The sequence below is a fragment of the Desmodus rotundus genome, chromosome 10 (genome assembly GCF_022682495.2).
Source record: "Desmodus rotundus isolate HL8 chromosome 10, HLdesRot8A.1, whole genome shotgun sequence".
NCBI lineage: Eukaryota > Metazoa > Chordata > Mammalia > Chiroptera > Phyllostomidae > Desmodus > Desmodus rotundus.
The window spans coordinates 84,793,870-84,813,502 of NC_071396.1; the positions used below are offsets into that span (position 1 = coordinate 84,793,870).

At 36.2% G+C, this 19,633-nt stretch overlaps 1 protein-coding gene across 9 annotated transcripts in view; it reads right to left on the reverse strand.

The window, feature by feature from the left end:
- NOL4 (nucleolar protein 4) overlaps window positions 1-19,633 on the reverse strand; it is a 289,083-nt gene that overhangs the window by 213,067 nt on the left and 56,383 nt on the right. For 5 of the 9 annotated variants that reach the window (XM_024580310.3, XM_024580311.4, XM_053912816.2 and 2 more), the window contains exon 2: window positions 9,408-9,557. In XM_024580310.3, coding sequence (XP_024436078.1) covers window positions 9,408-9,557 — 150 coding nt within the window. Of the gene's footprint in view, window positions 1-8,402; window positions 8,466-9,407; window positions 9,558-19,633 lie in introns of all 9 variants that reach the window. The other 4 variants (XM_071219532.1, XM_071219533.1, XM_071219530.1 and 1 more) reach the window with 2 other exon arrangements.

Consider the following 19,633-nt stretch of genomic DNA (forward strand, 5'->3'; position numbering starts at 1 on the left):
GCTCTGAGGCAGAAGCCTGTCATTCTTCCAAAATTGTGTAGCTTGTGCCTAAATGACCTCTTTCCTTTTTTCACCAAACCTCTGCCTCCGGAGTTTGCCTATGGACGCGGGCAGTCCAACCCCATTTTTGTTTAGTAACATTCATTCTGGACCTTAAAATTTTTTGATTCAGAATCCTAACTACTATTTCAGAAAGACTTTGTACTATGTTATAGCTGTAGGACTTTTCAACATCTGCTAAATAACCAGCTAATTTCCTGTGCCTTAATAATGTCTCTAAAACCAAACCAGGATGTTGCTAGATTTGTACTTTATCTGCAAACTCATCACTGCTCCCTGGCAGAGGGTTCTCACATTTTGGTTGGGCTCCTTTCGAACCTACAGCATGGCTGGTTTGCTCTGACTCGGACACTGTTACCGTGTCCTCCAGTCTGTTTTTTCAGTTCCCAGCACTGTACGCTATTCCTTTACCTTCTTTCTTCTCTGATCATCTTCTACATTCAATCTTCACACCCACTCACCAGCTCCCCTGGCCTAGTCAAGAATATCTTGGATTGACTTTTAAATAGGATTAAGGTTGCTAGCTAAAATACAGTATGCACAATTATATTTGCATTCCAGTTAAGCATGCAGTATTGGAACTAACATATTAAAAATTATTGTTTATCTGGAATTTAAATGTAACTGGGCATCTTGTATCCTGTTAAACCTGGCCATTTTACAGTGTACATTTATCTAAGATGAATGAAAACATGGGTTAGAGCCTGAAGATAATTTAAAATTTGGAACAAATTGATATATTAGGAAAATCTGAGAATCAACCAGGAGTAGAAGTAAGAAGCAGGGTAACTATGAGTGATTTGGGGGTTGTTTGCAGGCGACTGGAAATTACAGTGCCCATTTAAAGCAATGTTTTCCAACTTTGTAGACCAACAACACAGGTATAAATACATTTTACATCATAAGCTAGAACACAGACACATTTATATAATATTCACTTCTATCCTCTTCTATTTCACTTTTTAAGAAGCGATCACGACCCACTAAGCTGACTTGACAACTTGCTAATGGGCTGTGATGCACAATGTAAACATCTCTGGTCAAAAGCAGATGCCAAGTGCATTTGGTGTGGCGCTGAGAGAAGATGGTGGTTCTGTGGTCAAGTTTAAATGAAGACCGGAAAATCCACAGGGGGTCTAAAGCAGGTAGGCCTATTTCAGAGAGTTCAGGCCGTATTTTGGATAGCCAAAAGCAAAGTGGGAATTTGAGGCAAATGCATCAAATGCAGGTGAGAGGAACAGAAAGTGGACACGGTGCAGTGACAGAGGTCGGTACCCTGCAGGGACAGAGAAGTGGTACCAGTGTGAGGCAAGAGGCCAAGACACTCAGTTTGGGTGAAGGCACAGACACCTGCAGCATGACCAAAAGAAACCAGAGGAGGAAAACAGAGGGGTAATAGCATCCCAAGGCCACACCAGATGAATCTGGCATGACATCACTATACATTAGTAGATCAAGATATAAGCAGACAAGAAGCAAAATGTGATTTAAGTTAATATAATTAATCAATTTTTATTGGAAACCATTTTTTACCTCATTGATACCACTTCAAATTTAGCTGTATTGATTTGCAAAAAAAAAAAAAAAGAATTTATTTTCTTTTGTTTTCTATAATAAAGAATATAATAGTGCACATCTTTAATTTGGAGTTGCATTTGCAATAATTAAGAGTCATCAATTGAGCAAATGAGTTATATCGCTAACGCTGTGGGTGCTATTTTTGTGCCCCTTCTTATGGTAAGTTATTTTGCTGTTAAGGAACAGACTGTCATAACAGAGAATTCTTATTTTAGATGAAAAAAATTGGCAGATGGGCACTGAAAAAAGTTTTTCTTCATACATGTTTCCTAATAGTAAAATAAAGGGAATCCATAAATATTGCACGTAAATAAAATGACTCAGCAAATCAAATGTTTATATAATTACTTACAGCGTGAAGAGCTACATTAAAATATGCAGTCACTCTTGGGAAGTATGGGTCATTGACTTCTCTTGATTTTTCCTGAAGAGTGTATGATATGATAAGTTAGTATTTTTACTGGGGCTTTGGTGAGAACAAGCAGAATTCAGCCTTCCTGGTCTCAAGTTCATTGGTGCACTCAAGCTCTCCCTGCTTCCTGTTGCAGCTCCCTCTGTTGAAGTTTCCTTTTCTACCCTCTGCTAGTCAGTGGGGAAGCTGCACTTCTTTAGAAAGCTAGGAATACTAATACTGGTGCTGTAGTCATTCAAAGGAGCAAGAATTAGCCATCTTGGGGGAAACAGAAGAAAAGGGAGGAGGTTAGACTTCAGTCCACAAGGGAGTCCCATAAGTCACACAATTCTTGTACGCAGGCGAAGTGCAGAATCTGTGAGATGACAATGATGTACCGCAAATGCAGAATTCATTGTCTGAAGTCTTGAATTGCTCAACAACTGGCAGGTAACAAAAATATTTTTCTGAGAGACTAAGAGAACCGGTTTCCTTTCTAAAATATCTCTCAACTCGGGGCATTTACTGTGGTCTAAAATGAGACTTTGAACATGGGGGATAGGGATGCATTTTATCATAATAACTGGGCTTGTGTTACTGGAACTTAACACTCAGGGGTTAAGGATGTTAAATGGCTTGGAGTTCTTGAGGCAATGCCAACTGCGCCCAAAAAGCCTACAGGGCCCTGTTGAGAAGTACTGCTTCAGACTATATAAGTAATTATGCAACTGAGGGATACACATAACAAAAAACACCATCTTTGCGTGTTCTCCACTGAAGAGGAACAGCACACCAAGACAGAAATTCCTTGGTTCAAATCCCAAATTGTAGAAGCAGCAGCTAAGCCACCTCCTTTCCGAGTGCTATGGTCAAGGGGCAGAGCCATGCTCGATTGGCCCGGCTACAAGTTGATTGGAGAGGACGTTCCCAGAAGAAAGAAATTGCAGGGGGAGGCAGTGAAATAAGAAGTAGAGCAGATAAAAAGATAAAAAATAGGTAAAGGCTGGTTTCTTTTTACGTATCATGAAATGACTAAGACTGTTGCTGATAAAGCCAGTAAATCTCAGATCTGGGAGAGTCATGAATAAAGATGTGGGTGCGTGACATCCGCAGGTCACAGAGGAGCGCAGACGACACCGGAAGGAAACAGACCTTCCAATGTCTAGTTAATAGGAAAGAAAGCTATTTACAGTATCTGTCATCTCGCAAACAACTTCATACATACCTTTTAAAATGTCTCTATTCACCTCAATATAATAAACCATTTGAAGTAATTATTATGTTAAGAACTTTATACATATTATTTCTGAGCTTCAAAACAAACACACTAGTAATCCATGCCCAAATAATACATACAGAACTTTCTGTATCAGGATTTAAACCCACATGTAGCTGACATCAATGTGGGCACCATTTTCTACTGACTCACACCAGTTCTTCCTATTACATTTTAACCAAATTAAATAAATATATAGGCATTTATACACATGTGCATGCATGTACTTTGGATATTCAAGATATTTTATTTATTACACCATCACAGTACCCAGGAATACTTAAATCTCTAGTGGTATCGGTATTCAATGTCCTGAGCGGTTTTAAAAGCTGCATTGGCTCATTTTCACCACAAGGGTGCACTAAAGTAGCAATTTACTAGGCTGGATACAAAGAGTTAATGAGGTTTCTCCAAGGTTAATTTCCCTTTCAAGGAATATATCTATTTACTGGGACATTATTGTTTAACATGAAAATTGATAATAAGATTTGTGACATTAGTTGATGATCAACTGGTTTGGGTGAGCTCATGTCTTGATGGTCTCACCTGCTATGTTCTAAGTATGAAAGCATTTTGTACTATTACTCTTGTCCACCAGCCATTAGCGATAATTCTAACCACAGCTGCATGAGCGACACATCAATTCTGACGAATGGCAGTACACTATTCTGTTGTAGGATTGCTGTTTAGTACTCTAATTACCACGCCACGGATTTTTTTTTCTTTCCGAGATGTTTCACACATCTGACTACTTATTTTAAGTTAACAAAAAGAGGGACTGCTGTAACATAACAGTGCATATATGGGTGTGGGTTTTGTCATAAATTCTGACAAAAATAAACCAATGTGTGAAAAAGTATTGGTTGAAAAGCAAATAGGAAGCACTTGGGTTAAATATTTTTACCTTATTCAGAGCCTCCAAAGTTGCACAGATCCACCGTTCAATGCAAACATGAGTTGCACAGAGCAGTCTTTCCAGCCATGGCTACAGCTTTGATTCAATTTCATCATTTCTATTTATAGTAACTTTATGTTATTTAGTTGGTATTAAAAAGGCAAGGACTTCACAGAGACAAGGGGAATTTATTCCTTCAGCAAGTACCTACTGAGTACCTAGTATGAGACAGGCCTTTTGCTAAACTGTGCTTACACAGTGATCTGAGAAACAGGTGTGGTCCCATCATCAGGGATTATATATATTTTAACAACTACTATAGCATAAAAAGAGGAAAAGCAACCAAATAAAAGGAACCTCACAAAAGTACCATAAAACACCTATAATTGATTAATGTTTTATACTCATAAACTCTCTAAGACTAACTAGTTATAAAATATATTTCTAAATCACTGACTTACTGTATAATGGTATCCTGGAGTTCAAAATTAAAGAGTATGTATAAAAACATTTAAATTTGGAATAATTTTAAGTTTTTATCTCTAGATGTCTAGAACAGCTACTTATTTAAGCCACTGCAGTTTATAATAATAACGTGAAGTAAACAATGCCATCTGCGTCCTGCCGCTGACTGGTGTGGCTCAGGTGGTTGGGAGTCATCCCCACAAGCAAAAGGTTGCTGGTTCAATTCCCAGTGAGGGCACATGCCAGAGTGTCAAGAAAACTGAAATATAACCCTCTCATGTTATACGTAAGTAAACTGTGGCCTAAGCCAAAAAGATGTTAAATTAATGGTTTGGAACTCCTGGATTATATTTTAGTGCTATTTTTTCACAACAAAATGGCTACACATTTTGCTCATTAGTCTCACTATATGTTGACAAGAATTCTGGGAATCTTCACATGACAAGGTAGCAGAATCTAGCACAAGTTAAGAAATGCAGACAACTGTAACTGAACAACAATAAAAAAAATGTTCAATTTTTAAAAAGTGCTGAACCAATAGACATTTATTTTTTAGAAAGGACAAAAATCATACTAATTAAAATTTTATGATTAACTGTCCTACATCTGATAGAATAAAGATTTTCCCTTTTAATTTTCAGAGTAGAAAAGTAGAAATTCTGCATGATATATTATATTCCTACAGTATGTCCTGGAAAGATATATTCAATAAATATTAAAAACAAATTCTTTAAGTAAAACCAGTTTTTAAATGTTTTGGAAAATTAATTTAACAGAATCAATTTCAGTGAAAAGCAAATGAAATAACGAAAATTTCCATAAACTTAATCTAGCAAAAGAGGTCCTAAACCCGGGAAGTCGGGCCTGGTTTCACATTTCCTGGCAGCCCAGTCTAGCCTTGGATGAAAGTTACACTGTGGACTTCCAGGGACAGTGACATTTACAGGACGTACACCAAAAACTGACAAATGGGCCATTTCCATTCCCATCTCCCAACACAGACCCGGGGCGGCAGAGGCAATTACATCACAACATAACCAGGGCACTGATAGACCCGTGCTAATTGTCCTGTTTGTCCTTCTACCTGCAACATGCATACTGATTGGGTAAAGAAGGAAAAATGACAATATTCAAAAGTTTACCATATCCCAAGGACTTCACACATCTTAACTCATGTATTTTACCACACCAGGCATGCCATTTTCTCCCTCTAGACAGAAAGAAAAAGAAAAGTAAATCATTTGCCTAAAGTGACACATACAGGAAGTGCTAGATTTGAAGTTTGACAGGGAGTGGGCCTGGCTCCTAGCCTATTTTCTTTTAGCTACAGCATATAATCTCCACTCTGAATTAAAGTAATGCAATTATTGGCAGCTATGTATGCGAGTAATACATGTAAGTTTACTGTATCATACTACAAGTCGTGTGGGTGTGTACATATACAAATAATATATGCAAACTGTTCTCTTGAAAACACTTTTCCCCCCTTAGTTCCTGGATTTCCACCAGCTATTCTAATTTTCCATGTTTTTTTCAAAAAAGAGGCTTAAAGCTCAATCCTTTAATGGTACCCTGACTTAAGGAAATTCTGAAAAGCAGCTATGCTTAGCCTGTGACAGAACACCAGTGACAAAAGACAGCCAGACAAGAGTGGCGCATGCCCGAAGGTGGATTCAGGCAGAAGTTGAGAAGAGTTCAACACTGGAAGACAAAACAACACCCCACGTCAGTTTCTTGCAATGGTGCATCACTAATTTTTCAGTGACTCTCCAAATTATAAATACCTGCATTCAATTTTCAGTATAAGGATAGACTTTAAATACAGATATGTATGATAATTGAATGATCCACTCTGTTAATATAATCAAGAATTTACTATTGTCAAGTACATTGAAGAAAACACATTCAAGGCACCAATCACAGTTAATATGGAGATAGTGGCAAATACAGAGAAAAGACCTCAGACACCAGAATTCAACACTGACTGAAAATAATAACTTTGATAGCCTTCACATATTCCTGAAATGTGTCATTTTATGTGGATTTTTTTCAAAGCACTCATGAGTAATAGAATACCCTCCCATTTTATCTACAGTCAATCGGTTTGCAATAAAATTTATGTTATAGAATGCCTAGATATTTCAAGGAATGATATACTACAGATAGGTAAAAACAAATAGCATTCAAAAGTTAATCCAATATTAAAGGACCACCATTTCCTGCAGAGTGAAAACATAGAAAGATTTGCAAAATAGGCAAAGTAAATAAAATGACCACTAAATCTATTGGTAATATTATTAAGACAATATGACACGCTTTAATGATTAGTTGTATAAGTATGGTTTCTTGGCCATGTAGGAAAAGGAAGAAAAAGAAGGTCAATAAACATAATCATGCATGCGCTATGAGCTAACGTGTTAGAAGTAGAGAAAAATTTAAACCTAATAAAACCATCATAGTTGCAATAGGTACCTAGCTAATTCTACTAACAACTAGACAGCTCTAGTGTTAGTATTGAGAACTAACTCTGACCCAACAGTCTAGGGACCTAATAGCATTAAACCATTCCATCTCAAACTGCACTTTGTTTTATGCTCCATTAATTGAACATTTATATTAATTTTTAACATTAGACTTAAGTTCACTGTTGAGTCAAGTGCCTTGCAGCAGCTTTTTTTCCTATGATGAGTTATTACTCCACAAAATGGAAAGGTTTTCTAATTAGAATTCAATTTAGGTATACCAGAAGGTAAAAGGTTAAGCCAAAAAGAACCTTCAGGATATTAGGGAAAGATGAAAATACTCTAGATGTGAAAATAAAGAATAAACTAGGCAAAGAGAAGGATCTCCAAAAAGAATATTCTCAAGAGGAAACAAATAATGTTTCAGATGCTGCTTATACTTTACAAGTTGATGTCCCTACACCAAAAAGCAGAAAATATCTTCATAATTAATGCAAAATGTTATATTTTAAAAACATACTGTTTACCAATTTACTGTAAGTGTTTAACATGCAGAACGGGAATGGGTCATATTCTCTACTTTACATTTAAGAAAACAAAGAGTGACCTATTTGGGTCTAATTCATTGACCCATGTTTCCGCCGTAGTTAAAGATCTCTAACTAGTGCATTGGACAGATTAAATTGTTTTAAATTGCTTTTGGCACCTAATCAGATTTGGCTGCCACACTAGTACAGACAATGAAGCCACCCGCTTTTCATTTAATACCATCAAACTTATGTATGTCAGCCTCACAGAGTCCTGTCAAGTTCAGGCAGCTATTTCATGGAAATAAACTATTATACGAGTACACAGTTAGTGATATTAGTGGATCGATATGCAATTATTTTCCTATTACCATCCAGAGATAAAACCCTGGCTTCGGAGACAGGTGACACGAGTATGTTCAGTAATATTAGTCTACATAAAAGTATCCTAAAGAAGATAGGTCATTGTCATTAGTCATGATAAGAATGTCTCCTGAGATACGTAAGTCAAAAGAAAGTTTATGTGGCAGAATTATGTAAGGAAACTTACAATAGTGCCTGCCCACAAACCATGCAATTTGGAAACAGCCAAGAAACAAAACCATAGAGAAGGAGAGATAAATACAACATGTATTAGGGGTTATTATGCAACTACAAAGATTCAATATGGCCCTGGAAATATAGCAAAAAATAGTTATGGAAAAGAAGCTATTTCTTATGCTCAGTAGCTAATTTCAAACATATGTACCTGTATTTGAAACTTTGAGCATTTCACACATTTTTCTGTATCTGAAAAAAAAATGGATCCAGACTGATATTGTGTATCAATATAGCTGAAAACAGTTAATATAAAGGCAGCCAAAAGCAAAGTTCAATACGAATTCTAAAAAAGGATATTATTCTGATTGTTGATAAAATACTTCTGATGTATATTTTGCTTATATTTGAAAAGAATAATTTACTGTTCAATTTTCCTAGAAAGGATGAAATATCTATATTAAGATGATTTCATAAACTATTTAATGAAATAAAATGCTAAAGTGTCCAGCTCAGACTGTAAGTATAATTAGACACTTAAGAAATAATCTATAACTCCATTTTGACAATATATTTCAATATCTAACAGTTAATTAAATCTACTTTTCATACAATTTATGATATAAACATCATATATCCACTTAAAATGTTCAAGGGCATTAATCTATGAAAATACATATCTTTTAATAATCTATTCTGGAATATTAAGAAATGTATACCCTTTGGTACAAATGTATTTATATAAGGAGACATTTAAAAACTACATAATGCTTTCTTATTCATGTGACCATAAGTATTCAATTGGAAATACTTAAACATATTCATGTGATTTCAAGAGGAAGGAATGTTAAAACTGCAGTGGTAGTACAAAAGTTCACATGTTCCAGTCCACAACTCAATAGCACTGATACAGTGAATAAAACAACACAAATATATCTTCCCATTTGTGGGCATCTGACTGGGACTACCACATGTTATGCATATTTAAAGAAAACAATATGAGAATCCTAGAGACAGGTTTAAATTATATACCTGGTGAACATATGGCCAAAACAGAATCAGTAATAATTAAATCATAGTTTAAATGTTGGGTTTGACTATGATATGGTCTAATTTATGTTGAAGATAGAATATTTATAATTATTTAGACCATTTTAATAAGGCTTCACAGTACCAAATTCAAAATGCATGCCTTTTTTGTGTCTTTTTCACTTACTGCTTTGTAAGTTCTCTTTTGTCCGGCGTGTTTCCGAATTTGTTCTCCATTGGGCCCTGTTTCCACATGCATCGCATAGATGATGTCGAAGAAATCCTCCACCACAGCTACCTGCCGCAGGGACAGCTGCTCATCCGCCCCTGCGCCGTCCTGGAAACAAAGCCAAAGAGAAAAGCCCACAAAATCAGTCAAAAGAAATGTGCACTTAACGTAATGTGAATACATGCAGGTGATTAAACAAAAACATTTTCATAAACTGAACCACATCATAAAGATAGGACATTTTTAAAAATCATTAATAAATATCTCATTATATTTTATGTTACATGTAGAACTTTAAGAAACATGAAAAAAGTCATTTGACATTGTTAATCATGCTTACCCGCAAATGCCATGTTTTTAAGTTTTTATAATGACTTCTTTGTTGCCATCATATAGCTTAAATTATTCTAATATATATTTAAGGTCCAATAACATTTTATTACGATAATTTCATTCTAGATATTGATTCACTCATCCAATTAAGATTTATTGAGTTGCTAGGTACAGAAAGTTATTAGAAAATAAAAAATATGGAATCTCTATCCTTAAATACTATATAATCTAGGAAAGAATGTATTTATTATGCTATCAGTATTAAACTAAAGAACAGCGTGTGCTAGAGGTTAAAAATGTGAGCTCTAGATATCTAGGTATGAACATTAAATCCTCCAATCAGAAGTTGTGTATTTTATGAAAATCACTTAAACCTCTCTAAATTTCCATTTTCTGAACTGGAAAAGAGATAATAGAGCCCACTTAACAGAACTGTAGGAATTAAATAATATATGTAAAAGAGGTAACCCAATATTTGACATATACAGTGAACACTTGTTATTTTGATGAGCATGATAAAAATATAAACAAAATAGGAGTTTGGAGAACAAAGTTATCACCTCTTGTTGAAGTAGCTTCTTTGTAAATTAATTAATCTGTAACCTTATTTGAGGACATTTTTTTCATTACTTTTTAGAGAAAGAGGAAGGGAGAGAGAGAAACACGGATGCAAGAGAGAAGAATCGATTGGTTGCCTCCCATATGCATCTCACCCTAATTGGGGGAGTCATAGGCACCTGGGCTAGGGACTGAACCTGCAACCTAGGTATTTGTCCCGACTGGGAATCAAACCTGCAACCTTTTGGTTGTGGGATGATGCTCCAACCAATGGAGCCACAATGACCTGGAGTAGTCATTATGGCTCCGGGCCTGGAGTAGCTTGTTGAAAGAAATACAAGGTGACATGAATGGTAGTTCATTCAAGCAGGACAAAAGCCATGGCAATGGGAAGTGTAGCAAAGAGCCAAAAGTTCCCATAGATGATAGAAAAGAATAAGAAATTAGTTTGGAATGAGATAAGAATGAAATTTAATCTCACATTGCTGCAACATGAGTTTGCTGCACAAGGGGGTGATTAATCTCTGCAAAATTACTATGCAGTCAGTGAGTCAAATGGCAAGAACCTCTGAACAATAGTCCCAGCAGACTCAGCTCACTGCAGAACTGAAAGCAAGTTACATAGTGCTTTTTGTTGGTATGATTTTTATTTGTTTTTTTTTTTTTTTTTGCTGATTTACAATAGGTCTCAGAAATAGCAGTGCCTAAAACAGCATATTCAAATAACTATATGAGGCCTGGCCAGAAGTTATCCAGCCATGTACTATGAAAAATAGACATTTATTGAAGAAGATACAAGATACAAGAAACATTGTACATAGGACAATGACACTCTAGTCCCCTTCAACTTTGGCCTCACACAGTTCTCCCAATTTCCATCAGCTGCCCTGTCATATTTTCCTGAATCTCATCAATGGTCTGAAATCTCTACTCTTTGTGATTTTAGTTTTGGGAAAAGCAAAAAGTCACAGGGCACCAAATATGGCCTGTAGTGGGGCTGAGTCACCTGGATGATTTGATGTTTTGCAAAAAACTCTGCACAAGATGTGATGTATGAGCAGGCACATTGTCGTGATGAAGCTGCCAATCATCAGTTTCCCACAGCTGTGGCTTTCTGAATCATCTGAATAGTTTTCACAGAGGAATGTTCAAGCTAAATGCAAAATCTGATGCAGATTCCTTGCTCTACTCAGTCATTTTGAATGCAATGGCCACACAGAACACATGTTCACTCGATGGCATCTACTGCCCCCACTGACTAGTACAGTGAGGTCGTCATTGTTCACGCATGTGCATTCCAGTCCACTCTCCCTGGCTGCCAGATTGCATCAATGTCTGCAAACCATCCTCATTATATTAACAATGACTGGACTTTTCTGGACAGACCTCATCATATACATGAAGTTGTACACAAAGCGGAAGTACCAGGCATTTCATCTTTGTTAGATATGAAGTGCTCCCTCACAAGTTATGACACATGTGGATCCTTACTAGCTTTCAGATCTTTCTCTTTTCTACTTTATCATCTCTTCTGTCATTCTTCTCTACATAGATTATCTATGCGTCCCATGCCGCATAGATAATCTCTGGTCGCTTGTGATGCCAGAGCAACACATAGTCAGAGCACAGAGAAGCGGCACGGGATGAAGGCAGCGAACGGCCTGGAACATTGTTGTATCTTACAGGACGCTGCTTGGGAAGCACCATTTCAGACTCCCACCCCTTCCACCCCTGCCCAGAGACAACTCCTCAGAGAACATCTACTTTCCCTAGGCTGGAATCCCAAATTTTAATTCTACCCACCAGCAAAACACCCATAAAACTGGGTTTTTTTCCCCACACATAAAAATTTTATAGTTTCCTCTCATTTCTTTTGCTCATTAACCAGAAATGTAGGAATTTTGTTTAGTTCGTACCCTCTGAGCGATGGAAGGATCACAGCCTGTTTGTTTATTCCTTCAACAAGGATTTCACACAGTCAAACACTGCCAAGCCCTCTGCTAAGTGATGAAATTGTCAAGCTGTATGAGACGGGTAACCCAAGTCTTTGTGGGGTGTACAGTCTAGTACAGAAACTATAGCACAAATCATTGCTAGGTTGTACATGAACTCCCTGTGGCTTCTGTAACAAATTACCACAAAATAAGAAATATATCCTCTCCTAGTCCTGGAGACCATAAATCCACAATCAAGCTATTGGTAGATTGGCATCCCCTCGGGAAGCCCTGGGGAAATTCATTCTTTGCCTCCTCCAGCTTCTGGTGGTTGCCAGCGTTCCATGGCTTGAGGTCACACCACACAGCTTCCCCTTTTCCGATGACGTGTCTCTCCTCTGTGTCTCTCTCACAAGAACCCATCTTATAAGGTGGCATATAAGTACCAATCAGATTATCTGGGGTAATCTTATCTCAAAATTCTTAATTCTATCGCTAAGGACTCTTTTTATTCCAAACAAGGAAACATCTACAAATTCTATAAATTAGGACTGGAAATCCTCGGTCATTATTGAACCAATTACAGATGGTGTGTATTAGAGTTCAGAACATGCAAGTTGTGATTAGAGAGCATATATGGGAGATGCTGTGAGATCACTGCTTAACAGTCAAAATTCTCTCAAGAAATTGTAAGTTTGGTGCTTACAGAGGTAACATTGAAATCCCATGTATTGTGAAAGGAAACTCATTACCCTTCTGTCATGGGGACCTGTCGCCTTCACAGTACAACTTCAGTCTCCTTCACAGTACTCTCCATCTGATGCAATGTATCTATCGAGATGTTCTTTCCACTGCTCAAAACGGGTTTGAACTCCGTTGATTTTGATGCCTTTCAGTGCTTCTGTTGTTTTTTGTTTTACCTTTTCCACACCAACAAAACATTGCCCTTTCAGGACTTATTTCATCAGGGGAAACAAAAAAATGTTGCTTGGGGCGAGACCACAGGAATAGGGAGGGTGGGGCACAGCGGTCATGAGGTTTTTGGTCAAAAACTGCAGAACACTCAGCCATGTGTAGGCAGGTGTGCTTGTAAATCACCTATTGTGAAATGGGCAAATGTCTTGAAAGAGTCTTTAAAGAAATTCACTGAAGTTGAATGTAGCCTCTCACAACAATGGCAGCTGGTACACTGATACAGATGGGTTCCTAGAATATTCTCCTAGCAGGACACTTGCCCTCCAGAGGATAATTGCAGGTTTGGGGGAGCCCTCCCTCATAAAAGCAACTTTCTCAGATCACTAGATTGGGCTAGGACACAAACCCAGGGCTCCAGAGCTCAAGCAGTCACCCCTATGAAGATGAAAGACACATGACAATATCCATTTTTACTCTTATTCTGCAGAACCTGCTAATTTTCAAAGTGGCCATCTACAGCCCTGAACTGTCTTATTAGCCTTAGGGGCAGATCCTGCATTCGGCCCTCAGGGCTTCAGTTCACTCATATATTCACAAACAAACAAACAACAAAATGTGTGGCAAAGCAAATAATTTATAAACAATCTTGAGCTAAAAAACCTTCAATTTTATATATTGATTATTGAAGAAATTCACCCTAATTGCATATAAAATAGTATGTTGATAAACCAAATTACAAACTTTTATCTGCAGCATTCTTTATCATCTTCTAAAGTGTTTCAGTGACTGACTATATTTTTTAAGAAGGAAAACAACAGCCCTGCCCAGGTGGCTCAGTTGGTTGGAGCATTGTCCCTTACACCAAAAGGTTGCAGGTTCAATTCCTGGTTGCAGTACATATAGAAGGCAATGTGTCCATCTCTCTCTCTCTCTCTCTCTCTCTCTCTCTCTCTCTCTCTCTCTCTCTCTCTCTCTCTTCCTCCCTCCCTTCCTCTCTGTCTCTAAAAATCTATAAAAATATCCTTAGGTGAGGATTTCTTAAAAGTTATAAAATAAAAAGGAAAACAACAAAATAATTTATAGAATTGTAAACAAACTTTCTGGGAAAAGAATAAATCAGTAAAAGTAGCATAAAAAAGAAAATGAAATATTTCATCCCCAAATCATACTTCAACCTAAGAAAGTTTTTGAGAGGCAAGCCAATAAAAATGTATTGATTTTGTACCAGTAATTCATTCTCAAAAATAGAGAAGATTTAATTCCACTTCCTTCCAAAACTGATGATTTATCCCAAAAAAAACACTATTGAATTCTGAGTTTACACTTTTTCAAAGAGAAGTATTTATATATTCTTCAATTATAAGTATTTGTGGAGAATATTCATTCTCTCTTCAGCACAAACAAAAGTCGAAGTTACTAGGAAGCCAATTCCCTCCAGCACAAAGCAGTCTGGGAAAATGCTGCTTTGCCACATGTGCAGATACTGGCAAAATGAGCTTTGCTTGTCAGATACTGTCTGACAGGAGTGACTTTCACTGCTTCTGTGACACATGCTGTCGCTACCCTTGAAATACAAATAGCTTTTGATTTCAAGGTGCTGGTTAACCATGTATTATTTAGGCTGCTTGTTTTCCTGCTTTTTTAGTGTTTCATTTCACTAACATCTGTTAACAGTTTATGTGGCACACAAAAAGGTAAAAACTAAATTTTGCTCCTTGAAAACTGATTTTATATAAGTTTAGGCTTTAAGACTTAGTGATCTGAGCTATCTCTTTTGGTATTTGCTGTGAGAGAGCCATACAACTGTATCTTCTTGCATTTTCCCTTAACTAACAGACACAATCATTACCTGGAGGAGTGAGTGGTAAAATCCCTTTCACACCTCTGGTACTAACCACCAGAGCAAGGTAAATAAAAATGAGTTTTAGAGATGCTGATATTCACTGAAAACTTAATGATAAAAAAATTGATAGGTCATAAGACATATGATGTTCATGGCCAATGGCCTACAATACATGAGTACATTTGGAAGGAGATGCTAATAAAACAAAAAGATAATAATTTAAAGTCTTTACAGGTAAGAAGCCAATCTTGTGAGTCATAATCCCAGGAAAAAAGACAATTTTACGAAAACTCTGAGGTTAGAAACTGAGTTATGTACATTTGACCACAAAGTAAAAAATTTTGACCTAATTACAAGGCAAGGAATTAAAGCCTAGAAATAAAGGTTCTTTCCATCTAAATGGGTCAGAAGAGCTACAGCAGAGTTTCACTAATGAGATTGGAAGCAAGATCTTTGTCAAAACGTTATCATCACTCTTCCCCAAGAATCCAAGTGCATCTTCTGCTATGATTGATTGCTATCACTAATATCATTATGATTATTGTTAATGTTACTGTCACCTAGATCCACAATCTAAAAGTCTAAATCATTCTCTTACCCAGTAATCAAATCATTCCATCTGTGGACTGGACTGCCAATCCAGTCTCTCCTCCCCTTTCTTCTGGGGTCCTGATTTACCAACCCAGGAAATAGTGTTTGGAGCCTCGCAGAAAATACAAACAGGTTTCATTACATGAGCCAAATCTATGTTTGCTAATGTGTATATAGTGCGTAAAGCCTCTCTCTGACGTGGTGCGGAAGATAAATTGTATGGATTAGCATTGTGTCCTGTGGATGCAAAACCATGTGGTGGCACGTGTGCTGAGTTTCTGACAACCTGGCTTAGACTAGGGAATAGCATTCCCTTTACCCCTCTGCCATTAATTTCTCCCCACTCCAGTCTGTCCTTATGTAGTCAACATAATCTTCCTTAAAAATTGTAACTATGTGATTGACAAAATATTAAACATTCACTGTAATTGAAAAATAAAAATAAAAAATTTTAACTATATCAACTTAGGATTTATAAATTTCTACTAGAATCCCATGCCTATAAGATAAAACTCAAATACCTTTATTTATTATACATTTAAATCTTATGAATTTGGCTCTAATTTACTTATCACTACCCACCTTATCTCTAGCCATTCCAACATATTTTAATCACAATGAACCAACTTTCCCTGAAAATTCAGTAAAAGTTACGATTTATAACTTCCCCATTAGAATCTAAACTTTTTGCAAGCAAAAACTGCATTTGTCTTTTTCACTGCTACATCACAAGGACCTAGAATTGCACCAGGCAGAAAGTAAATGAACTATATTTTTGAGTAGATAAATTAATAAATTAATAAAAATGGTCTCTACTATTTCCCTAGAATATCTTTCACCTGGCAAATTCCTGCTCCCCCTTCAAAACCCACCTCACTCTCAGTGTCCCAGGAAGCTTTCCCTGACTCCTTAAAGCTAAGTTACTCACTTACTTCCCTGTGCTCTACCACCCTTTGTTCCTTCCTGTTTTGAGCAGTTAATATGCTATTTTGTTATTTTTTACTTTATTTTTTATAATTCATATACAATGGCAGGCTCATATCTTAAATATACTGTTCAGCCAGTTTAAGTAACTATATCAAACAACATTTCCATCACCCTAGATAATTCTTTCATAGTCCTTAGTCAACTCCTTCAAAGCAACGACTGATGATTTCAATAACCAGGTTAGTATTTGCACATTCCAAATGTTTATTTAGTGGAATTATATAGTATGCACTTGTGTACTTCTTGTGTTTCACTTCTTTCACTTAGCACAATGACTTAGAGATTTATTCGTGTTTTTGTGTGCATCGATGTTTCATTCTTTCATTTCTGAATGATAATACCCCATTGCATGGCTAAGCCACAACTTCTCTATTTTCCTGTTAATGGGCATCTAGGTTGACTCCAGTTTGGCACTATTGTGGAAAAAAGCTGCTAGATTGTATTTTATATTATCTCTTCACTATAAGATACTTACTCTGCACAATGAGCTCACCAAGAGAAGATGCTTAGTGCAGTGATAATTATTGTGAAATTTTAACATCTAGCATAGTCCTTGGTATATAGTACTTGATCAGTAAATATCCAGTTAGAATGTAATTTGTGTCTCTATAACCTGGATAATTTGTAGAAATTCTTTGCCACGCAGTTGGCTCATGCTTATAGGTATTGAGAAGTGATCGCACATTATGGCTCCTTTAAGTAAACTACCATATTCCATCATCTACTCCTTAAGTTTCCTTGGGCAATTCCCTGACATTTCCTTGAGTCTAGGTTTTCTCATGGGATATAGGAAGATAATTATAACATCTCTTTGGCTTGAATTGAGGATTACTTGAACTTTGCATGGAATTTAATAAGCACTCAAAAAAGGTTAGTTATTACTTTATTATAGATAATTGTGTGTCCTTCAAATAAGTCACTAAGCCTTTTACATAAAGAGACAGACTTCTGGGTGTAGTTCCCTAAAAAGTGTGGGAAAAAAGTAAAAGGCACCCAGAAGAGCCAACATAATATTAAAGGAGAAGAATTGAGTCAAAGGACTGACATTATCCAATTTCAAGACTTACTATCAAAAGACTATAATCAAAATAGTATCATATTGGTAAAAGAACATATAAATAGATCAATATAAAGTACATAAATAGACCAATATAGATATAGTCAACTGATCTTTAACAAAGGAGCAAAGGCAAAACAATGGAAAAAGATAATCTTTTCAACAAACGGTGCTAGAATAAGTAGGCATCTGTATGCAAATACACACAAAAAAGAATCTAGACACAGACCTTGCACTTTTCATAAAGACTAATTCAAAATGGATTACAGCCCTAAATGTACAACTCCAAACTATGAAAACTCCTAGAATATAGGGAAAATATCTAGATAACCTTGGGCATGACAATGATTTTTTGTACAATACCAAGGGTACTACATATGAAAAAAAAATATTGGTAGTCTGGACTTGATTATAATTAAAAATTCCTGCTCTATGAAAGGCACCATCAAGAGATTCAAAAGATAAGTAACAGATGAGGAAAAAATATTTTTGAAAGACATCTGATAAAAGATTGTTGTCTAAAATATACAAAGAAGTCATAAAATTCAACAATAAGAAAATAACCTGATTTAAAAATGGACAAAAGATCTGAACAGGTACATCATTGAAGAAGATGTACAAATGGAAATCAAGCATGTGAAAAGATGTCCCACATAATATGTCATCAGGAAAATGCAAGTTAAAACACTGAAATACCACCACTTACTTATTAGAATGGCCGAAATCCAGAGCACTGACAATATCAAATGCTGACAAGGATGTGGATCAACAAGAACTGTCATTCATTGCTGGTGGGAATGCAAAATGGCTTGGGCACTTTGGTAGACAACTTGGCGGTTTCTTACAAAACTCAACATATTCTTAACATATGATCCAGTCATTGTGCTCCTTGGTATTTACCTGAAGAAGCTGAAAACTTATGTCACACAAGAACCTGCACACAGATATTTATAGCAGCTTTATTCATGATTGCCAAAACTTGGCAGCAACCAAAATATCCTTAGGTGGGTGAATAGATAATAAATTGTGGTACACACAGTGCTAAAATGAATGAGCTATGAAACCATGAAAAGACATGGAAAAAACCTTAAATGCATATTATTTAGTAAATAAGCCACTCTGAAAGGGCCACATACTGTATGATTCCAATGATATGACCTTCTGAAAATGAAAAACTATGGAGACAGTAAAAGGATCCTAACTCCTAACTCCAGGAGTTAGGAGGCAGGAAAGGATAAACGAAGCACAGAGGATTTTTAGGTAGAGAAACTATCCTTCAAGATATTGTAATGGTGAATGCATGTCATTATACATTATCGAAGCCCATAAAATGTGCAACACCAAGAGTGAATCCTAATGTAAACTATGGACTTTAAATGATAACGATGTGTCAACATAGGTTCAAAAATTGCAGCCAATGTACCACTCTGGTAAGGATGTTGATAACAGAAGATGCTAGGCATGAGTGCAGGCAGGGGTATATAAGAAGTCCCTGTAGTTATTGTTCAAAACTTTCATGAATGTAAAGTCAATCTAAAAAATAAAGTCTATTTAAAGTGGTGGGGAGTAAAAGGCCATGTACTCCTTCTGAGAGGGAAAGCCTTATTTTCCTGTGTGACCACAGTGGAAAGTTATTCAAGTGGACCAAAACCATCTCACGACATTAAAAAGAATCAATTGAAAATACACAGAAAATTAAAATTTAACAATTTATTATATCTCTTCTCAATTGCATGTATTTCTAAAAATCTTTGTTCATATTATTTAGAATAATTCATATTGAAAAATAAAATTCTGCCATGGATATAAAACATTCAATTCTATTAATATTCTTTTTAAAAAGAAAGAAAATTTCCATGACAAAGTAATTAGAAAGGATTAATAGCAAGCATAGTTTAAAATGCAAAGCTCTCAAAACAAGGCAAATTTTCTAGGGTCATGTGATCAATGGGCCATAAGACTTGAA